Source organism: Bemisia tabaci, chromosome 4, assembly GCF_918797505.1.
Source record: "Bemisia tabaci chromosome 4, PGI_BMITA_v3".
Taxonomy (NCBI): Eukaryota; Metazoa; Arthropoda; class Insecta; order Hemiptera; family Aleyrodidae; genus Bemisia; species Bemisia tabaci.
Window position 1 is genome coordinate 7,864,580 of NC_092796.1, and position 17,714 is coordinate 7,882,293.

Consider the following 17,714-nt stretch of genomic DNA (forward strand, 5'->3'; position numbering starts at 1 on the left):
TTTCGGCTGAAAATTCAGCCATCTTCAGTTGGATGAATCAAAATAAAAATGGTTAAAAATCTAAAATAGTACCTGATAAAGTACCTTTCAATTGGGAATGTTGTTATCATGGCAGAAATTTTGATAACATAGTCAAGAAGAAATTGAAATACAAAAAAATCGAAGAAAATATTTAAAAAAAAAATAAATCGAAAAATATTAAAGATGAAGGTCCTAAAAAAGGTTTGATAAAGGTTTTTTCTTGACTATGTTATCAAAATTTCTGTCATGATAACAACATTCCCAATTGAAAGGTACTTATCAGGTACTATTTTAGATTTTTAACCATTTTTATTTTGATTCATCCAACTGAGGATGGCTGAATTTTCAGCCGAAACGTTTTGGTTTTGTGTACGTGAAATTTTAGCCTTGTTATCCGCTTTTTAAATTGTTTTTTTTTATTGTATATCTTATCACGGGCTGCAGAGCATCTATCATATTTCACTTCACTTTAAAAAGACCTCGTATTCAGCCGTGCTAAGGAAGAACGCCGTATTAACCTTCAGGCGTGGCCAAATTTCCTTGGATAAAACACGGATTTCCTGGTAAACCTATGAATATTTTTTTTACAATTTTTCAGATACTTTGGCTCGCAATTTCACCTAAAGCTCTTGAAAATTTCTGGGAAAAATTTTCATAGCTTTCCTCAAAAATGAACATTTTTTTCGAAGGAAATTTGGCAACTCTCGAATGTTCATACGGCGTTTTTCCTTAGCACGGCAGTATTCGACGTCACGACCAAGCAGCTTATGACCCACCCCCATGTTCATGTTGACAGCGTCACAGAAGAAAGGTTCTCAAAAAAGATGCTTGATTTAGTTCCGCCTGAAAGGAGACGGAAGGGAGAAGGCTGGCGATAGGGGATTTTACAAGAAATGAGGGAGTGCATTAGCGCAAAAATCTGATTCGATCCGATAATTTTTTAGCGAATTTTTTAAACCTATACGTTACAGAATATGTGATCATTTTCCAAAAGCTTAGTATTCTTCCTTGGCTAGGAAGAAGTCAATGACATTTAAACAGAGCACGTATCTTTTTTGAGTGTTTTTACCTGAGGCAACATTCGTCCTTGAAAGTTTGCCAGAGGATTCTAAAGAATCTCAGTAAACATTTTAAAATCAATATGAAATTAAATTTTAAGTCGTATTTAACCGACTTCCCACAAGTCAGAAGCTTGTATCGTTGATTTTTAGTGCTGAAAAAACTCGTCACATGACATCTGCACGACCACGACCGCTATGCTAATGCTGAGCGTCGCAAACTCTGAAAAAGCCTTCAACTGCGAATGATACCGCACGCCTTGCGCAAGAGTTCAAATAGTTGTATGTTTGCTCCTGTGAGATTTTCAATGGTTTTGGCCGTTATGCAAACTAAAAAGATAATGTGCTCCAGTATGGATCATCCCAAAAGTGTGATTTTAGTTGAACAATGAAATTGCGCTTTTGACTTTTTCAGTTAAATGTTGTGCCCAATAGTAGATATACTGTTTGTATAAACTCTTTCATCCCTAGTAAACTTGAAAAGCCTACTTCAGAAACTGTTTATTGGCTGACAATGGAGCGTCCCAGAAAGGAGACGTTCATTTAATCCCGAGGGGAAACTCGACTTTCTCGAGGCAAAATATCACAGAGACACCATTCAAGCCCTAGCACTATGTTGCCACATTGTTCACACTAGCCCAATATTTCAAAAAATAGTTGATGCTTAGAATCATCCGACCACTTGACCAAATGCATCTAGTTAGGCAAAAAAAACGAGTTGTGAGAAAAATAAGTTCTCCTCTGAGACGGGCGGACGCTGGTTGTAGATTTTTTTTTTTTTTTTTTTTCATGGTGAAAAAAGTTCGTACCCGCTAAAATGTTAATTTTAATAAACTGCAGAAACTATCTACTTTTGATATGGAAATTCAAAATAACAAAACTTCGCTTACTTTGCTATAACCTCTTCTTCCTCTCTCAGTTTGTCTCAGATATCTTTACACAAGGTACATGGATCATACTTAGTACTGGGAAAAATATTGACTAACTCAATATTTTTCCCGACTTCGCATGCGGGATTTTTCCATGGGACAAATTCCGTGAAAAAGCCCCTTGGGGAGTGGAGAAAAGGTCTTGGAGTGTGTTCAATCGACGATTGTTGGGAAAAACGGCTCCGATTGACATGGACTCTGGCGAAATTAAGACAATTTACAGATATCCGACAACACAGTAGGTAATCCCAAATGGCGCTTGTGATATTCTGCCGAATATCCGCCCCATCTGAAAAGCCTGTGCCACACTGTCAAAACACTCTATCAAAATGTCAAGGTCAAGGGCTGCGATTGGTCCAAGTCATCGAATAAGCCAATCACAACCACTGACTTTGATATTTTGATGGAGTATTTTGATAGTGTGACATAGGCTTTAGTCTTGCATCGATGTTTGGACCGCGTTAAGCAGAATGGAACCAAGCCGCATCAGCTACTGCCAAATTTAATGTGGAAATTTAATTTTTTACATAAAAATGGTTGTGTAGATTTTGTGAAAATTTTAGTGAAAGTCCTGCATAGGACGAGGGAAATTCCTTAAAATTTTCAAATGAATCCGCACAAACGTCATCTTGCGTAAAAAATGGAATGGCCCAATTAAATTTGGCAATGGATTATGTGGCTTGGTTCCTTTCTGCTAAAGGCGGTGGATTTAGCGCGGAGTTTGTAGGATAGTTTTTTTCTGTTCTCCTGGACACGGCAGGGGTGTATTCCGCCGAGCTAAGGAAGAACGCCGTATGAACATTCGAGAGTTGCCGCAAATTCCCTTCGATAAAATATTCATTTCTGAGGAAAGTTATGAATATTTTTCCTTGCAATTTTCAGGAACTTTCGACCAAATCACGAACAAAATGCTTCAAAAAATTGGATGAAAAAAGTTAACAAATATTCCCGAAAATTCGAAATTTCTCGAAGGAGATTTGGCAACGCCTGAAGGTTCATACGGCGTTTTTCCTTAGCCCGGCAGCGTTCGGAGCGAGGGTTGTTGGTGAGAGGGGCTCCGGTTGACAGGAAGTTTGGCGAAATTTTGGGTTCTCCTGTCGGTGCCACGGGCGCCCGGGCGGGGGCCACCTGAACCAGAGTCGGGATCAAATCCATTTGTCTGCCGCGGCTCAGGAGCTCACCGGTCCGCTCCGGTCGTAATCGTCTTACTGTCTTCTCGGCGAATTAAGTCGAGTCGGGATTAGGTTCCAAGCACCACCCCCTAGCCCTCCCCCTCGCCCACTCACTCCCGTTCTTTCCATGACCGTGAACGTGAAGGTTAGTCAAATTGTGCCAAGATTCCCCGGATCTCTGCTTCGCCCCTCAATCCTCCACCCACCATTCTCCGCAACAGTCCGGTGCAGTGGCGTGGCGTGAATGATCGATTATCGATATTTCCCCATTTGAGTCCGTGGTAAAAAATCGATTATTAAGGTGTTCACTGCGAACACCCTGTTAATCGATCCTTCTCCATGGGTTTAAATGACAGATCAATCGATATATCGCAAAGCACGCCACGCCACTGGTCCGGTGCTCCCACTTCCCGGAACTTTTTACATATCCCTAAATTTTCCCGGAACTTTTGAAATTCTCGAAATGTTCCAGATCTTCCGCATTTTCCGGAACTTTTGAAAAAATCGGAAAAGAATCCCGGAATTTTTGACGGTCATGGAATGGGAGAAATTGGAACAAAAAAGTTCTGAATCCCGAAAGTTTTGACGGACAAGGAATGCGTGCTCTGCTTTGCTGCACCAAGCTTTTTTTAACAAACTTTCAGCGAAAATTCAGCAGCATAGTTTGCGATATAATTGGTGTAATGCAATTCATTTAAGGTTTATTGCAATAATGTTAAATCAAAGGAACCTTTTCGATGATTATATAGGCGCTCAACGCCCCGTCGCAATAGGAATTATTTTACCATTTAGAATGGCAGCCTGAGCTACCGTAGGAAATTCCTCAATGATATGATGTGTGTATTTGGAAAACCCCTTCAAAGTCGCGGGTGTATTTCTCAATATAAAAGAAGCCAACCCTATCAAAGTAGTGGATGGCATTGGCGTTCCCTCGAGCACTGAAAGAGCGAACAATACTACCGCACTAAGGAAAAACGCCGTATGAGCCTTCAGACGTTGCCATATTTCCTTCAATAAAAACCTAATTTACTAGAAAAATTGTGAATATTTTTCTTCAATTTTTTTTTGACAATTTTGTTCACGATTTCATCTAAAACGTCCGAAAGTGTCAAGAAAAAATACGCATAATTTTCTTCAAAAATACATGTTTTCTTCGGAGCAATTTGGCAACTCTTGAATGTTCATACGGCGTTCTTCCTCAGCACGACAGAATAACGATGAAGCGCAACGCCGCGCTTGGTTTGTGACGGGAATTATTCATCACTTTTCGCGGGGTGGGGTAATAAAATAACAAACCTCCTTATCTAGGTGGTAAGTCAATTCTCGCTGGTCTTTGATTGTCGACTACGGCTGGAATACAAAGTAGGCAGCGAATGTGAAAGGTGTCATCAACCACCGGTTATAATTTTATTCATAAAGATAAGGCATGGCTTCCTCGCCCCCGACGGCGAGGTCGGATTAAAATAGGACCGCCCACTCGTTATCGTCTCGCGGGGATTTTTCTATATATTTAAAAAAAGGAAGGTCAACTAAAGGTCACGGAACCTCATGTAGAGTGGAAACTTAGCTTTGGTTTTATGGCGCGTGTTTGGTGTTAGAGGCGAAAACCGTGCAAGAGTTTCTGCAAATTATTATTGATTTCCAGGAAGTGGCTGACTTTAACAAGGGTTCCGCCCCTCTTCCCACTGAGTGGTTTCAACCTTGAGATAGCAATAATTTGTTTCCGATCGGAACTGGGAAATCGACTCTGAAAGTCAGCATCAGTTTTGTTGAAAAAGTGGGCAAAAAATGGGGGAGGAAGAAATAACTACCTCAAAAAAAGAATTGTTTTTCTATTATGACTTTCATGTGTTTGATTGTGCGACGTCTGCAAACCTAACAGGATACTTCACGCATTGCGCAATGCGTGAAGTATCCTGTTAGGTTATTGTAGGCACCTGGGCGCGTGTCACGCGAATTGCGCGCCGCGCCGCGGAGTGGCACGGCCCGGCGCTTCACCACTATTTCACGACAGAGGTGTTGCACAGATAGCACAGATCTCTTTCAAGCTTTCTTGCTCGAAAATTTCATATTGGTGAATCTTTATGTCATTGAGAATCCTGAGGCAGTTGCGTATTGACTGAATCACTTGTAAAAGGTAGAGAGAGGGAACCAAACAGCTCACGTTGCCCTTGCATTTAAAATTTAAAATTATTGCTATTGCAACGGATTGTTGCATATCGAGAGTGTATAAGTCGGCAATCACATAACTCGGTTTGCGACGTCGCAAACTTCTCGTCATACTTTATTTTTTAAATGGAAAACTACTCGACGGCAATTCTTTAAAACTGCCGTGATTTCTCTTCTCTGTGCGAAAAACATTCTGCATAAACTTCAAAGAATGATGTCAATTCGCTTTCCTTTAAAAAAAATAACATAGAGGCGGAGATTTTCAGACGTCGCAAACGAGTTATGTGATTGCCAACTTACGCCTCGATATGTTGTGTGGTGGAAGTAAATGAAGGTGGTTACCGATGGTGAGAGTGTTGAAGATGGTGCCGACGACGGCGAAGAGTAGGATGGTGCCGATGTGGTCGAAGAAGAGGCGATTGGGCATGAAGTAGCCGGCGTCGAGGATGATCGGCGGGAGCATGTAGAGGAAGAACGTGTCCGGGGTCAGCGGCGAGATGTGCAGGGAGCTCGTCACGAAGAGGAACAGCCCGATGGCCACCCCGACCGTAATCAGCAGGCACGACTCCGGGAAGATCTTGCTCAGGCCCGGCGACATGTGGAACCCTGCAAGTAAACATATCCCATTACAATTCTATCCAAATATATAAGCACAATTTACACAAAAACAGGTAGTCTACATCCACAGATTCGGTAACGTTGCATGGTGTCAACGATCGTGCTGGGAATACACTGAAAAAAAATTCTCGGCGTTTTTACCAAGGTCCGTTGGTACCTTTACCGTCTCACTTTTTTACCAATTATTGGTAATTTTACCAAGATAGACTGGTAAGCTTACCTAAAAACCGGTATTTATACTGTTTTTTTCAGGTAAGAATACCACTTTCATTGGTAATCAATTCCCAGTAACTTTGCCATTTTATCTCGGTAATTCTACCACAGTGGATAAAGAATATTGGCGTTTTTACCAAGGTACAGGAAAATTACCGAGAAAGTTCAATAATTTTACCGAGATTCTCGATAAAATTACCAATTCCATAAATGGTAATTTTACCAAGAAAAAACTGGGATTAAATAGAACCCTGAATTCTTGGTAATTTTACCCTTTTCTTAGTAAATACACCGAGATTTTTTTTTCAGTGTACATGCTTTGGTAGCTTCGCCGTCGATGTCTCCCCGAAAGTGAAATTTTTCACCTGTCACTACTCGCAGCACTCGCAGCCTACTCGAGTCAAATCCTAATAGTAATTTCGGTTCATTTTACGTTAGAAAAATTTCACCGTGAACTGATTTTTCTCTTTGGGGAGCAAGATTAGAGCTACTTTGTATCTGAGGAGGAAACAAATGTGTTTGAAATCAAGCTCCAGTTGGAGCTGCATTTTGCAGTTAAGAACTCCAATCCTAGCTTATTCGTTAAAATAATTATGAACATGGGGAAAATGATGGAAGATACGTTGTTTCTAAACTGAACAAGAAATTGTGGTTCCTAATTACAAAATATGGTCCAGTTTGCGGGTTGTTTTCGATAACTGATTTAATCTACGGTAATCATGGTCTTTTTGAGCGAAAATTGAAAATTTGCTGTTTCTGAAAATTGTGAGGGTTTTAAGATGATTTTGGATGATTTCCTTAAGTTCATCGTGTACTTCATGCATGTCTTGTAGAAGTTAACCTTTACTTTGTCTAGTAGCATTAACTTGCTGTAAAGATCATCATTTTACCTAGCCCGGGAGGAAATTCAACGAACTTGATGAATAAGCGAAGCACAAGACTCGAAAAAGTTACTGCGTTCCGGGTCCGTTGGTTGCAGCAATTAATTTTGGAAGTTTTATGGTTTAATAAGTTGGTAAGTTTAAGTTTTGGAATTGATTTGGCAGTTTGAGGAAGTCGAAATTAATTGCCGAACTGTTCGCGTGAATTGCTATGGCAAGTCATCTGCTCAAAGACGCCGTTAAATACGACACCTTTAAGAAAATGTTCAACATATTTTAAATATAATACTCCGATATTATCCAATTTTTCTACCGTTTGATCGAATCCTACGACAAAATAATTAAAATATCAAGGATAGTCAAAAAGTGCAAATGGTTATTAATTTTGTAGCGAGTCGTTTGTCTGATTATATAAAAAGTTTACGATTTCCAATTTTCCTTTACTTCGCTCCGTTTACTTTGATGTCAATGTTTTGCATTAGACTGTCCGAGTGATTACAGTGACTTTGACATAACTTCTCAACGTTCAGGCTTTCGTTAAAATTCGAGGTCGAATGATTCAGAGACTTACCAACTTGCAAAACTCCCTTTGAAAAAAGACATTTTAATTTTTACGAAGTTTTCTCTTTATTTCTTCCTCAAAGGACGTCCCTTTCAAAGAGCTTTTGCGAAAATCGTCCCTTTTTCAGTTATCGGAATGCGTTTATGCAATATGACTTGGATGAAAGCTTATGCCGAGGCAAACTTCCAGGAAAAATTTTAGCTCGAGGCTGTTCTATGTAGCGTTGTCAAATTCCCTTCTTTTAATATATTGTCGATAAAATTCCCAATGCCCGTATCTCAGTTTGTTGCATTGCACGTTTTTTGTAATATTTCATAATTTCAGAGGATAAAGACTCGATGTCGTATTGTCGTATTTTGAGAACTTTCGTTAGTTTGGTTCTCTGCGAGAAAAATATTTTGTAAAAATGTCATGAAATGATGCTGATTTGTTCTCTATCAGGAAAATGAATTAGAAGAGGACATTTTGACATTTTGAAACACTGCACTCGAAATACAGCTGTCCAGAATTTCACCGTCGAATAATACTAAAATATTGACGTTTTTATTTCCCTGTAGACAAACTTTAATTTAGCGTTCTTTCTGTGTCCTGCTTGGGGTGAAAATATTCTACCAAATTACTCTGTATCACCCTGATAATCAAGTAATTTCGACGTTCCAGAAAATTGCGAACGCCTATAGGAAAAGATATACCTGAACTACGGACTGACTTAAATTTGATTTTAAATGATGTGTTTGAGCTTTTTTTGTATGCAGACTTGCTTAATAAATGTAACCCTAAGAATTAGTAATAATGCTTCAAGATACTCTTGAATATTTCAGCATGCACTACCATCTTTTTCCCTTGAACGGTCACGTAAAAAAGTAATAATTGACAATTGGGTAAATTTGCACAGCAGAAACGAAGTATTTCCTCCAGTGTAATTTATCTTGGAAGCTTGATTCATCAGAACCTCGAGTTGGAGCCTTACATCACTCGTATGCTCAAGCGTTTTACTTAAAAACACCAATTTTTGCGAACAACTAGATAAATCACATTTTGCAATTAGGAACTTCTATTCTTGGCTCGTCAATAAAAACTAATAAATACAATATATAGGGAAATCAATGGCGCATACGTTGTTTAGCTACAAAAAACCAAAAAAAGAAAATCCCTATACATTGCAAGACGTGGTCCAAATCAATGCAATTGGAAAGGTCAGAATCTGATATGCTTAGTTCCATTACAGAAAGGTAACATTCAATAGAATAAATAAGAGAATGTATTTATTTACTCAAAAGTGGTTTCAAATTTTCATTTGAATTTTTCCTGATTTTTCAATGTGATTTGTCAAAAATTGTCTTAAAAATTTCGTCATTTTCCCAAAGACGGTCGAGAATTTGCTTGTAGAAGTCGGAGTCAATTTAAATTGTGTTTTGACGGAGAGTCAAAGAATAATAAAAAAACATGTCGTGGGATAAACTTTCGCAATGCAATTGAGTTCCTTCGGTTCTCGCCCCTTCGAATAAGTTATCAGGTGAAACACCGTAACGTTACAATGCAAATACTGCCGTGCTAAGGAAGAACGCCGTATGAACATTCAAGAGTTGCCAAATTTCCCCGGATAATTATGTATTTTTGACGAAATGTATGCATATTTTGCCTTGAAATTTTCAGATATTTTAGATTGAATTGCGAACAAAATAGCCTGAAAAACTGGAAGAAAAATATTTACAGTTTCCCCCAATAAACTCGTATTTTAACAGAGGAAATTTGGCAACGCCTGAAGATTTATACGGCGTTTTGCCGTAGCACGGCAGAATAAAGCCCCTTTGCTTCTGAATGCTTCCATTCAAGCGATAATTTGATAGCCCTGGGCACAGACTCAGAAGTGTCAGAGGTCAGTGGATTAATTACGCTTGGCGAAATCGGACGCCCTTAATTTCCAGTGGTGTATCGTGCTTTACGATGAATCGATCGACCTGAAATTTAAACCTATGGAGAAGTATCGATTACCAGAATGTTCACCTTCATAATCGATTCGTTATTTCTGTCGATAGCAGATGATTAACGCCTCACCAATGCTTAATTTCCGAGTGTTAATAAATGGGCCGTGGTTAAAACAGCATCGATTTACACCGACGCACAATAAATCGAGTCAATAGGAGAGGTCGGACAAAATTGGGAAACTTTAGACGCTTATAACTCTGTTTTTACAAAACTTTGAGGTTCTAAAAGTGGTTAAATTGGTTTCCTCGTGAGATTTTATTTCAGGAGCACCCTTTAAAATTTAAAATGTGACGAAATAAACATTAAAATTTGCAGTTTTAGTCATAAATTTCATGTCCGACCTCTCCAATTGACACAATCCACTGTGCGACGGCAGGCTGCGCGCGTACCCGCTGTAAGTGGAGCTTGCCGAATTACAGTGGACAGTGCAGGACTGCATTAAGTAGAACAATGGAGGCTTAATTTCCTCCCCTGCCAAATTTTTGCATTTACAGGAGTTGCAGTTGCAGTTTTAGCGAGTGCCACGAGAGACGCGATACCCCCCGGTCCGTTAAGTTATCGACCGGCAGAGTTAGCGCCTCCAGGCCAGGGCTCACGACTCAGAGCTGGCTGTCACTCCCCCGACACCCGGATCCCCCGTAGAAAGAAGGACGGCTAATTCATAATTTAACTCGGCGCCTGAATTATCCGTTTTTTTCAATTTCCGATGACTAAGCTTCACCTTGTCGAGCTTCAAATACTTGATTCTGCGTTTTCGTTTTTAATCGAGACTCCTAGTGATCATGCACTGGAAAAAAAAACATTGGATCTAGAGTCCAGACTCTTAAAAACATCGACAAGAAAAAGTACTCTTGATTCAATCAAGCTTAAATCAAGAACCAAGCCTCTTAATTTAAGCGGATTTCATTTTGATTCAAGCAAAAATTCGATTGAATCAAAAGTATTATTTCTTGTCAATGGCCTCAAGAGTCTGGACTCTAGATCCAATGTATTTTTCCAGTGTGAGTTTTCCGTGCTTACTTGGATTGCATCATGGTAAGATTGTGCAAATTCATCCTTTGCAGCAAAATAATAAAAATCATGAAAAAATATGAAATTTACATGGTAATTTTTGTCTTAGATCCACAGTTTTCAGCGAGTAAAATAGAAACTGTCAATGGATAATCAGGTTTTTTTTCCAAGATAAAAGAAGTTGCACAATCTTAGCAACATTGCAATGCTCTTAGTTATGACAGGGCAGATACTACTATTCGTCAAAAACTGTTTAAAAAAGACTCACTTGCACGTCAAATTAATTATTTTGCGACAGTGCAACTATAGTGCAACTAAATTGATTTGACGTGCAAGTGAGTCTTTTTTAAAAAATGTTTTGATCATTTTCTTGTACGGCCTCCACGGCGAAAAAGTTTTTCAATTTTTCGTTTTATTTTTGTTGAATGCGCTCGTGCATTCGTGCTCGATGGATGTCTGTGTAGCTCTTGAAGCGCCACTTTAAAAATAAGACGAACAGAATCAACACAACATTGAAATAGAGCACGAGAAAGGACGCGCGTTAATACGGCAGGCGCAGAGATACAACTATTCGTGCTTGATGGGTGTCCGTGTTGCAGCATCTGCAAAATTGAAGGCGCGATGGCGCGAGGCGTGAACTCGCAATGCTCCGCTCTATGCTGCTAATGTCGCTCAGATCCGGGAGAAAAGTTAAGAAGCGAATCCTGAATACGTCTCTCCTAACTTTTCCTGTGTGTAAACTCGAATTTTTTTCTTTTCTCTTTAATTCGCTGTCTGATCTTTCTTTTTACTCTGTATTTGTAGCTCTGTATCTAAAACTCGCACGCTAGCACGCTGGCAGCTTTTTTTCCAAACACTATTCTGCTTTCATTTCTCGGAATTTTGCTGATTTTTGGGTATAGAATGATTCTTCAGGCTCATGCGCATAGGGGCTGTCGTCCTTGTTTTTGCTAAAAATTCAAAATCTCGGCAGATTTTTGACGTAATTAATGCGATATACCGCATGCCAGTTCGACCACGTCATTTGAGCTTGACGAATCACCTTAAGCAAAAACACCACATAAACGTTAGAATGTTTCCAAAGTTTGCCATATAAAACATTACTTTTTAAGAGCAGTTATGAGTATTGATTCTTATAATAACAGATAACGGATTCTTAATATATAACATTTTATGAAAAATTAATGAATTTGTACAAAATTTCTATTGTACTGGAGGGAATTTGGCAACATTCGAATATTCATACGACGTCTTCCCTAGCACGAAAAACTCAACGGTGATTGATTTATTATTATCAATAACCAACGGATGTGTGACCTTTACATGTAAAACCTTAATTTTTCGGGAGCGATATGCGGAGAAACGAGGCTTCTTTTTTTTCTCCGAGTCCTCTGTGCCGTCTCTGGCTAGTTGATTGAATTCTACGGAGAGGAAAAATTCAATTTTACCGACCTCATCTCTTGAAAGTGTCTGCTGCGGTAGCTTTTTCCCTCGGGCCCCCGGGGTTCTATAACATCAAACTCCACAGCTCTATTGGACTGTTTATGCTGAAGGGAACTATGTGCACTGGGTTTGCGTGCAACATAGTTCCTTTTAGCATAAATTATACAGCTTATTGGGGCGTATTTATGCTAAAAGGAACTATGTGCACAGGGTTTGCGTGCAATATAGTTCCTTTTACCATAAATACAGCCTATTTAAGTCGAACTGCCGAGCCGATGCTAGATATTGTACTGAGGAATAACGCTACATTTATTAGCATTCGAGGCGTCCGTCATGGTAGTTTCAGATTAAACCTCACAATGAATGCTTTCAAATGTGATGTCATACTATTTAGTATTAATGCTGTCATACGTTTTAAATTGCGTTGATTTGTACAGGGCCGGACCGTTTAGGGGGTGGCCACACAGGTCGCGGCTCATGGCGGCAAATTTTGCAATAGTTTAAATGTGGGTATAGAGCAAAATCGGATTCAGAATAAAAATTACAAACGAGAAAAGGCGTCAGAATCTCTCATTTCCAGAGAGTATATAGTAAGTTCTAATTTTGTCGTCTTTTGGTGAAAAAAGAGACAACACCTTTAATTAGTCGAGTTGAAAGAGAAATCAAACACGCAATTTGGCCTGGAACGGTGCGGCGCAGAGAGCAATGATGATCGACGAGGAGTTGAGATGAAAAGGAGAGGCTCTCGGCGCGGCGGCCGGCGTGTAACACATATTAGCGCCTACAAGACTGCATGAATACTTCACGCATTGCGTCAAACACGTTTAGTGACTACGTCATTCGATATAATATCGAACCCTTGGTTCGAATGTAAACAAACACAGAACCTTATTTCTGATTCGCGCCCTTTGCACAATAGTGGTATAATGTGTCCAAGTGTTTCTAATAATCGAAATTTTTCACGTTTAATGAGTCTTTAAGTGATTTACGACCGGTCAATGATCAAATTTCAATAAATTAACGCAATTCACTCATGAAGAATTCGTACACGATATCATTTTAGTTTGTTATGATTTGAACCAAGGGTTGGATATTATATCGAAATGACGTAGATACTAAATGAGTCTATGAGGAATATTGCTATCAAATTTTGAAATTTTTGTAAAACTTTTTCTTACCGATTTTTCTTTTTTTTCTAGAAAAATCGGTAAGAAAAAGTTTTACAAAAATTTCAAAATTTGATAAAGTATGGCCGATAAAGTTAACAACAGAAGTGAATATTGTTATCTCAGGCAAAGCCGCCAAGTTGGCGAGCACATAAGCGCGGCGATGAAAGAGGGGCAGATAATAATTGATTCCGTTGCCGATAATGACGACATGGCCCTGTCCTGCGGTAAATGAATAGCGGCGACCTTGAAGGCGTGTCGGTCTGTCGGGGGTGGCTCCAATAACACACAAACCTCATCCAACGTCTGACATTTGCGACTTTTAATCAGCCCAATAATCGTATTGACAAGCGAAAAATACGAGCGGAATCTTCGTCGTGTCCTCGACCTTTATGTGCTAGAACTACTCAAGTAGCACGGGGTTCTATTTTCTGTCCAGCACTAATCTAGAAATTGTCTATTTTCGGGTAGAAAAATAAAATAGAAAGAAAACGAAAAGAAAATACACTGAAAGAAAAGTTCGATAAATCCGAACTAGTTAGGATCATATGGAACCAGGTTTTGTTCGGTATACACACAACCGAATTATTCGGTCAGTTCAACCGAATTGTTCGATTCGTGCGACCGAACCATAATAAATTCTTACGGTTCGGTTCAGTGGACCGAACAGTTCGGCTGAGCAGACCGAATAATTCGGTCGTGTGTACCGAACAAAATCGTGGTTCCATATGATCCTAACTAGTTCGGAGTTACCGAACTTTTTTTTCTGTGTAGATGTATCAAATAGAAGTAAGAAAATTATTAAAGAATCTTCTATTTTCTGTGCATACTCCGGACACTAAATACAAGGAAAACAGACAATTTTGTTGTCAACATTCTGTGTTTTTTCTATCTGTTTTCTGAATTTTAAATTTCTAAGAAGTAGATAAAGAAAATATCCAATTTTTCTCTATTTCCCATCAGGTTTTTGAATATTTTTTCTTGAGGAAATAGCCCTATCAATTTTCTAGACGGAAAATAGATTCATTTTGTAGACAGGAAATGGACCTATTTTTTTGGTGAATAGTGACACTCACTTTAAATTTTCTGTCTACTTTCCATAATGCTAGATACTTTTTCTATATTGTCTACATTTTTTTCTTATTAACTTTTTTTTCATAAAATATTTTTAATTTGCTACCTGGGTATACTACCATACTGGGAAAAAACGCCGTATCAATATCTAGACGTTGTCAAATTCCTTCCGATAAAATAGAAATACTCTAAAACCTATACATAATTTTTGTGTGAATTTTGTAAGGAGAACTTCAAATGCCACTTGGACTACATTTTGCGATTAGGAACTACTATATCTGGCTCAGTTTAGAAACGAACGTTCGTTAGAACGTATTTGCCATTGGTTTCCCTGTGTACATAAGTTTTTTTCTAAATTGCAAATTTTTTGCCGTCCAAAATTTCGCTGTTTTCTAATCCGTAAAAACAGTTCAAAATTTTCACTGAAAAAGGCCCATAATTTTAGAGTAATAATACCAATTTCCAGTGAAAATTTTGCAACATGGAATGTGCTTACATCTTCTCATTTAGGAAACTACAGATCTATCCCCAAAAGACGTCACTGAAAATTCTTAAGTCAATTCAACGTCAATGGCACGCAGTGGCGTGGCGTGAATGATCGATTATCGATATCCTCCAATTTGAAGCTATGGTAAAGAGTCGATTATTAAGGTGTTCGTTGTGAACACCCTGTCTATCGATCTTTTTCCATGGGTTTAAATGGCAGATCAATCGATGAATCGCACAGCACGCCACGCCACTGGTGACACAACGGAACCATGCACGAGGAGGGTTTTAATAAAAAGCAACAAAAAGTCTGTTAAAGCGCTATGGTACATACGTTTTTTGTTTTTAGAACTATCTTCACTAATATATCCGTTCAGCTAATTGTCCTCCTATACCAAAGCCTTAATTAGAGAGCTATAAATTCATTTCAAAAATATGTCACTGCAAATTTAAACTTGGCTTGGACGTCAGGAACATAGAGGAGCCATTCACAAAGAGGATTCTAAAAAGCAACAAAAAGTTCATGAAAGCGCTTTGGTACACGCGTAATTTTGTCAAGACCACCTTCGCGAATGGATTCGATTTTTTATTCTCTTCTAATTACAAAGCTTTTATCCGCTTGATGCAGGTCACTGAGTCAACCTTTTAAGGTGATTTCAATTTCTCGATATCGAGGAGCAGCGTTTCAGTACGCTCGTTGAAAAAATGCAAGCCTCCATTGGCGGATCCAGCAAAATGGCAACATTGTTTTTTCTCCATTTAAACCTCTGGAAATATATCGATTCTTCGAGAGACGAGGTGCTCCGACAAGAATCGATTCAACATAGGTTTAAAGGGAGGAAACCCGGTGTTGCCAATATTCCTAGCTCCGCTCCTGCAAGCCTCGCCAATCGTCGACTTGGCAAAGAATTTTGGAGCGACTTCAATTAATTAATGAATTTCGGATTAAAATAAAACTTTCCGTCACCCCCCCCCCCCAAGATAGGGAAAAGTTATTTAAACTACAGTTCAAAAGCTCCTACTACGCTCGCTGAAACGATTCATTGGATGGGAGTGGCTGGACATGCAATTTTTGTACTTAAAATGCAAAGTTTGATGCTAATTTCATCAAATTTTACATTTGAGGAGCACTTCTTACAGGAATTTTTTAAAAAGCACCGATTGACTACCTCTCGTTGTTTATAAGTCCAAGATGTAAAAAGTTGACGTACGATGATCGAGATATTGACGCAAAATAATGCGAGCTTTTTCGCATTGACATACAACTGTGACAAAAAAAGGAAAATTTGAGGAGTAAAAGAACCGACGTTAATGATATGTTAGAAAAGTTTCCCGCCAAACGAACAATCTATTCTGCCCGAACCGAATGTGATGGATCAAACATGATCATGATTCGAACACAATCTTGTGGTGTTATTCGATCGCGCGGCAGTTCAAATGGTAAAGTTCGGAGAGGACTCAGACAGATCCGTCTATTCTCAACTTTCTCGGAATTGCAGAAGTTGACGTTTCGGATACCTCGCGACTGGCAGGAATTTAATGAAAGGAGAAACTCAAAGTACCACTCTCATCCCGAACAGACATTCTGAAGTTGGAGAGTTTCAAAATAGGTCAGTTGAGAGACGATCTCCGTCGAAGGTTAAGGGCTGGCAAACTCTCACTCCCATTTATTTTATTACACCCCCGTATGTGTAATTTAAACCCACTTGCATCGCTATTTGCAACAGTTAGAACAGTTACTATACTCATTCCAGGCGAGAGATAAATAGCGCTAGCGTGCGCATTTTCAATTGGATCTTTAAAAGCGAGTAACGTCTTTCGTGAATCGTGGGTTGATCTCTGTGCTTTTTCATGCCGCACAGTGCGGCATCCTTATGGACGATACGGACAAAAATCGGTAAAAGACACTTAACTTTAAATCAATGAAGATAGTAGCACCGACATAGGAAAACTCTTTGGCACTATCGAAGTAAAACACTCGAGGAATAAGAAAATGTTGTAACTCAGGATTTTGTGCGTATTTTTCGAGAAAAGTTCATTCTAAGTTGGTTGAACCATGAGTTGAAAAATGCTGACTCCGTGAGGTAAAATATTAGAGCCTAACACAAAGCGGAGCCACGTGATCGATGGCAGCGGGCAGCGCTAAACGTGCACTGGCGCCTACAAACCTAACAGGGATACTTCACGCATTGCGCAATGCTTGAAGTATCTCCTTAGGTTTGTAGGCGCTGCCCGGCCGCCGCGCCGAAGCGTTCCACGCCACGGCGCAAAGTGCGGCATCCTTATGGACGATACGGACAAAAATCGGTAAAAGACACTTAACTTTAAATAATGAAGATAGTAGCACCGACATAGGAAAACTCTTTGGCACTATCGAAGTAAAACATTCGAGGAATAAGAAAATGTTATATCTCAGGATTTTTTGCGTATTTTTCGAGAAAAGTTCATTCTAAGTTGGCAACCTAGAATTAGCCCTATGCTAACAATGTAAAAGCAACGAGAAGCACCCAAACTCTAACTTCAAATATCTCTGATAGTCGCAAAAAGTCGCAAGACCTTTTTGGTAGAATTGAAGTTGGATATCTGAGGATTAAGAAAATGTCAACCACCCAGAGCATTTTGCGTTTCAAGCGGGAAATCTTCATTTGAAGTTGACGTCTTTTTCCCGTGTATTTCTTATGGACCAGTGATGACAATATATCTCAAATAATGTCAGAGAGAATATTTTATGTTAATTTTTGTATATTTTAATCTCAACTCGAATATTTCTTCATTATTAGCTCCTAAAATTTGTTTGCCGGAAAAAGGGGACATAACAAAATCGCATGTTTTGCAATCTTCAGGAACACGTGCTCATATTGCCGTTTAAAGGTTGTGACTATTTCAAACTCTAACGTATTCTACTTTGGAATCATGGGCGGA

At 39.1% G+C, this 17,714-nt stretch overlaps 1 protein-coding gene across 1 annotated transcript in view; it reads right to left on the minus strand.

The window, feature by feature from the left end:
* The window catches only part of Nhe2 (Na[+]/H[+] hydrogen exchanger 2), a 100,846-nt gene that overhangs the window by 56,052 nt on the left and 27,080 nt on the right, over nt 1-17,714 (minus strand). The window contains 1 exon segment of the mRNA XM_019052378.2: nt 5,692-5,955. Coding sequence (XP_018907923.2) covers nt 5,692-5,955 — 264 coding nt within the window.